Below are 6,527 nucleotides of genomic sequence, written 5' to 3'. Positions count from 1 at the left end.
ATAATTTGAAAGATACAATTGCATAAAAGATTGTATTGTACAGTTCTGTCAGTTTTTGACTACCTTGTATGTGTATATATACTGTATATACATTCCAACACTCCCTATGGCAGTGAGGTACGGTTCATGATAGAAAGAAGACTAGAAGAATAAATACTGCCTGAGTAAAGGGGAACATCTAAAATTTGAGATGTTTCTCTGCTTTGAAACATCTGATTTAAATGAACAGGGATTCCGTGGGGCTGTAAAAGAAAAGGTAGTAAATGAAATTAGAAAACATTAAGGTCATTAAAAATGATMAAAACTAATAAAAGTTTCCAGATGAGGTACTAATTTTTTGGACAACTATCCAACTCAATTTTTTTTACCCCAGTCTATCTCCTAAAAAAACCCTGTCACAATTAAATCACTTTTTGCTTTGCGTTAGTGTTAAATAACAAATAATCAGGTCATTAATAAGGTCAGTGTTTTTATTAAGGCAAATAAGTAACTGTGTATCTAGTAACTGTATTATTACTAAGCATATTAAGTAAGAAAATGACACTAATCTTTTACTTTATAATTAGTTACCCCAACTGAAGTTTGAGAGGTTGCCTCTACAGTTGCAGCTCAAAGTCAGGTTGGTATTAAAAAATATCAAAAGCTATTACATTTAACTTCAAAATTTCTGTATACACCCTGAATGAATGAGTGATTAAAAGACTTTTGCAGAACTTGAAGACATACTGAAGAGCAGAAAATTACTAAAACATACATTATACTGATATCCCTTTAGGACCAGGGTTGGGCACCACTGCTTGAAATTACCACCTCGAATTAAATCTTTTTTTCGTTTGCTGAAAATCAGGAGTGAAACATGTAAGTGTGTGTACAGAAATATTCACAAACACAAACAAGTGTTCAGTTATGACTGTAGCCCGCAGGGAAAAAAAAGAAGAAAATCTCAATTTCTTTTGTCAATTACCATCAGGCCTTGCAGGAAGGCACACGAGAGTCTCAAACACATTTGCACAATCTTACAGTCCGTACACAAACACAGTTGTCCTCCTGAGCCCTGAGCAGTGTGTGCTTCATTGCTCCCTCCTTGTTTCTCTGTGGGAGTGATTTGTCGGTAAGGTGGGGGAGTTAACACTCTGATGAGCAAACAACAACAACACTCTACCCAAAAATACATTTAGTGGGTTCACACCGTCTTTGTGTTTGGCTGATCACACCCCGGTATGAGCTCAGGCTGACTGGAAACTGAGCAACTTCCACCGTGTCACTTGACAACTCCAAACCCACATTGACATAAGGGTGGTGATGATAAAGCCACGGTGCATCCATCTGCTGTTTTTCTTACTGGAAGAGACAAGAGTCTTATTGTTCTGGTGAATGAAGCACTAACGTTTTTATGTTGTTGTTGTGGGTTTCTTTATGACAGATTTTTGGAAGAAGGATCTGGGATCAGAGCAACAAGACTTATAGCCCTTTGGGAAAGAGCGGCGCAGCGGAATAGGGGTCGCGCCGTAGAGGAAGCAACCAATCAGGGCTCCTGCCAGCCGAAGACTTCGTACTGAGCTCATCTGGGACTCTGAGCGGCGGGCGGTGAGAGAAGGAGGCCATGTGGACCGCACGCCTGCTAGTCCTCGCCAGCCTCTTTGCACCAGCCGCTCTGGGTGAGTGTGGCTCATTAAACCAAGCGTTTGTCTCCACTTAAGTTTATGTGAAATGCGCACATGTGGGCWATTCTTTTTTCCCTTTCTTTTCGTTTTTGATTGGCAAGGTTTGAAGCCGTGTCAGAATTATCCTTTCCTGTCAGCCAGCTGGGATGAAAGTGTCTTGACTTTGTCTTGTTTTCACCACTTCTCTTTTTCACTAATTAGCAGGATTTACTCTGAGTCTCTTGAAACTTTTTTTTCACCACTTCTCTTGCTGTCTTTGTTTCATTCTCTCATTTTTTTCCCTCTAACTGTACTGTATTTTATCCTTCATTTTACACTGTTATTTGGAAATACCACGTCTTTGACTTTGTCRCGCAGATCTTTAGTATTATGAACATTTATACATCAACCCATGCGTTAAAACCTGGAGATTAATTTGTTCTTCATTTTGAATCTTTTTTTTCATTGGGTTTCTCTGGATTGTTTCAGGGAGAAGTAAATGAAGTCATTTAAATTCTGATTAAAAGAAGTCAGCTGTGTTGGTGTGAGTGTTTGGGGKGTGTGTATGAGGCCATGGTTTAGATGTTGGGAGTGGGGCAATGGCCCATAAAAATGTTAATTTGATATGACTAAAACCATTAATGGGAGATTTCAGGCTAATTGAAATTTTTTTTTTCGGGCTCTAATACCTCTTGATCCTGGTTGCGGTGGGGTTCACCATCCACTACTAATGATAGTACAATTCTCTGGCATCAGTAGTTTTTCTTTAATGCCTCTAATAAAAAGAGGTCAAATCAGCACTTTGTCATCAATCGTTTTAGGGATTACAGTTGAACTGCGATTTTGTTAGATTCTAGTGCCCATAAAGCACTCGAGGGACCAGGGCATTCATGAGAATTATCTGAAAATATTCTAAAGTCTAGCATTTCTCGAATTGCCTGACTTTATGTCAGGCTTTTAGGTAGGATTTTAGTGGAGGACGTTGACGCTTTGTCTTCCTGTGGGTTCAGAAAATAGCCGTCTACGAAGTTCACAAAATTTTTGTAAAGTTACAAACAAGATTGTGAAAACAACACACATCAGCTAATACTCACCTCCTCTCTCATACCCGAAACAATTCATTCTTTATGTCTCCTTTTGGCTTCATAAAGTAATTGTAGTTACCCCCTCCACTGCTTATGTAGTTAACATAAATTGACGAAATTTATATGGAGTAAAAAAACTCTTCAAACCCAAAGATTATTACCCAAAGATTATCTTATTTTAATTTAGGCTTACTCCAAAAATTAAATAGACTTAGATGTACATATAATTATTACTTTGTGAGTTTTAGTCAAAACTGTCCAGTGGTTCTTTTAGCATTTCGCTAACAGACAAACTAGGTTGAGCCCAGCAGCTAATACTAAAGTTTCAAGCATTAATATAGCACAATGTAGTGCTCTAAGTGTGTTTTGTGGATAATGCTCAGCTACTGCCATATCAAATTTTAGCTCAATATCTATAAGTATATCCNGACATTATACAGACAGGCTCTGGTATCATGGCTACCCAGCAACGGAGCTCAAAAGTGTGGGATCATTTTAAGAAAACGAAAGAGAAACCTGTGCAGTATCTTTTTTTTGAACATGGTCTTTTTATTACATTTTTTAACACAAACAACAGAAAAGAACAAACTAACAAAAACACAACAAAAAACCTGTGCAGTATCTGCAGAGCAGAACTTGCCTTCCACAGCAATTATTTTTAGTTAGCATATAGCTAAAATCTAACCATGGTTATACAATAGCAGCTGCATTGTGACGTGATAAGCTGTATGTTTTATATTCAATTAACGTATGATCTGATTAGTCGACTAATCGAATAAAACGGTGATTAATCGATTATAAAAATAATCGTTTGTGGCAGCCCTATATCGTACCCGAAACAATTCATTCTTTATGTCTCCTTTTGGTTTCATAAAATAATTGTAGTTATCCCCTCCACTGCTTACGTAGTTAACATAAATTGACGAAATTTATATGGAGTAAAAAAACTCTTCAAACCCAAAGATTGGCACCTTATTTTAATTTAGGCTTACTCCAAAAATTAAATAGACTTAGATGTACATATAATTATTACTTTGTGAGTTTTAGTCAAATCTGTCCAGTGGTTCTTTTAGCATTTCGCTAACAGACAAACTAGGTTGAGCCCAGCAGCTAATACTAAAGTTTTAAGCATTAATATAGCACAATGTAGTGCTCTAAGTGTGTTTTGTGGATAATGCTCAGCTACTGCCATATCAAATTTTAGCTCAATATCTATAAGTATATCCACAGACGTTTGCATGTTTTTACCCATTTAAATGAAACATTACATCATTTTTAAATGYCTCCGCAAATCATCTACCTTCCAGTCTGTTCTTGATTTTAGCTGATTTTAGTAAAGCCCAAGGTTGTGGTTTGAATAACCATCAGTTCAAACAGCTGCTTGATCCATTTGGAGAATCGTCATGTGCAAGTGCATCAATGATTTATCATAAATTGACTGAAACATAAGAAAACAATGTTACAGTCCCATAATTCAGTCATCCTGCTCCCTTAATCACCCGTGCATTTATTCCATATGGACCGATGACATCGAACTGACAAACCATTTGAGTTCCCGTGGTTTTCTGAGACGTAACGAATGCCCTAAAGAAACCACAACTGAGCGTTTTCTGAGAGATTAAGTGGTTGTCACTTTGTAAATAATGTGGCATCTTTATTAAGAAGAGCGATTTGACACCCAACCCAACCCTGACGCTATAGGCAGACGAAACCAGATGTTGGCAGAGAAGTGTTTTGCAGCTGGGGAAGCTTTAGTGACAATTTTCACCACATTGTCATTGTGTGTGATTCTGTCAGAAGAGTGTTGAAAATGGGTAGGCTGGGGAATGGTGGCCTACTTTATTGTCTATACTAACTTTTTTTCCCTTTATGCAGCATCCATGATAGATGTGACATCCACAAACTAGCTTACAAGCCAACTGTGACATCTACTAATCACAAGGGATGCACTGGTCGATTGACTGGTAACCAGAATCACATGAGGTTCACCTTAAAACTCAAAATGTCCCTTTTTTCTCAGATATGTGATTGCACTGTAGATAAGGGGCAGTCAAAAACCTGACAGTCTGTGAATGCACCAATGGATTAATGGTACCACTACTGTCACTTAATAATATTGAGCTGTAGTCTGGTATATTGCCWTTTTTGAGTTTTATTTGTACAAATACCTTTGTCAAAAACTGAAGATTTATTTATCTATTTCTGTTGAAAACAAAAGAAAGCTCTTTCATTCAATGCTGTTTTGGAAAAATGTTTTTAACTCTGTTATGTCAAAAGCAGGTGACTATGTATTTTACTTTAATTTGTGATTTCTTTTTTGTTTGTTTGTTTGTTTGTTTGTTTGTTCTTTAGGAACAAATGTCATGAACCACTAGGTAGTTTTTGATAAATTTCCCAGAAAGTATACTCATTGGATGGACATTTACAACTTACAGTTATGTGCCGGCCCAATTTAAGATGTCTGCCATAGCTAATTGACTGCAGGAAACCCAAAAACCTGTTCATTTTATGGATATTGAGCTCTAGTTTGTTATAGTAGTAGCTGAGAACACAACAGAACACTAACCCGTTATCTTGCAGAGAAACAAAACATTATTTTTTATAGTTGTTTCTTTTATTTATTACATAACTGATAGTTTTCAAGAGTTAGTGTTCTGAGGTTTTACAAAGACAGTGATTAGTACAAAGAAGGTATGATTTTAAGATTTTAAAATTAGTTTCTTTAAAAAATATTACATTTGATGATAAGAAACAGATGTATTTTGAATAAACATTACAAATTAGTTCATTTCTACAAAACTTTTACATATATGTACAAAATGAATTTCAAATGTCACCAGCTGCGTTTTCATTGCAAATGTGCGCAAAACTTTGTCGATATTCCGTTAATGTTGAAAAACACAGTTTCGCAACTGCGGTGTTTCCATTAAGTAAGAAATGCTATCAAAATCACGCGTGAAYACGTTTGTTCTCGCGATAAGTCATTACAAACATGGCGGCGATGGATGTAAACACATAGCATGTTGCTACCGTGACACTAGCGTTCATCATTAGAGGAGATGTCAGCTTCTTTTATCAAGGCTTTCCAGCGACAATTCTCTACTTAGGAGCGGCTGCRTATGCTGTGTTTTTGGGGAATTGTAGTCGGTGAGTTTACTATTTTATACTACTTCTGTGATATTACTACTATTTCTACTTCCTGTTATCTTCTTCGTCATTGTCTTTTTCGCCAGTAGAAACAGCCGGTTGTTGATCACGTGACTCTCGTGATGCGAAAAAAGTGTTTCCATTGCAGTTTTGCGAAAAACACCAATTTCGATACGGCCGAAGTACCACCTCGTCCTAGCCTAAAAACATTTTGTCGAAAAACGTATATTTTTTTCGAAATTGTTGTGTTTCCATTGAGCAAATTTATTTTCAGAATTCTAATTTCCGCGTTTTCATGGTCAATGGAAACACAGCTAATGATTCAGATTAGGGGGATCTTGTTCCTAATCAAGAGTCGGGGTGGGGGCTTTAGCCTGTTTCAACTTCCTATGGGTGAAAGCACCTGGACAGGTCTCCAGTCCATCACAGGGATATTCAGTCATCAATATTCACATATATGTAAATTTATTATTATTAAAACTATACAAGGTGAGTTGTGTAATTTTACATTCATATCAGACAAGTAGCACTTTGTGTTACTCTGTACCCCTGAAGTAGCTCTCATAAATGATTGGTGACCCCGGCTATAGTTGGTTTGTAAGTATTGTCAACAACATCGTACAAAAACACATGATTACATTCCGTCGTATTT

At 36.9% G+C, this 6,527-nt stretch overlaps 1 protein-coding gene across 24 annotated transcripts in view; it reads left to right on the top strand.

The window, feature by feature from the left end:
- The window catches only part of LOC106514838 (latrophilin-3), a 341,417-nt gene that overhangs the window by 93,860 nt on the left and 241,030 nt on the right, over positions 1 to 6,527 (top strand). For all 24 annotated transcript variants that reach the window (XM_014004292.1, XM_014004305.1, XM_014004307.1 and 21 more), the window contains one exon: positions 1,424 to 1,658. In XM_014004292.1, coding sequence (XP_013859746.1) covers positions 1,604 to 1,658 — 55 coding nt within the window. In that variant the 5' untranslated portion in view covers positions 1,424 to 1,603. The remainder of the gene's footprint in view (positions 1 to 1,423; positions 1,659 to 6,527) is intronic.

Source organism: Austrofundulus limnaeus, unplaced genomic scaffold, assembly GCF_001266775.1.
Source record: "Austrofundulus limnaeus strain Quisiro unplaced genomic scaffold, Austrofundulus_limnaeus-1.0 Scaffold23, whole genome shotgun sequence".
NCBI lineage: Eukaryota > Metazoa > Chordata > Actinopteri > Cyprinodontiformes > Rivulidae > Austrofundulus > Austrofundulus limnaeus.
This window is presented reverse-complemented; position numbering and strand designations above follow the sequence as displayed.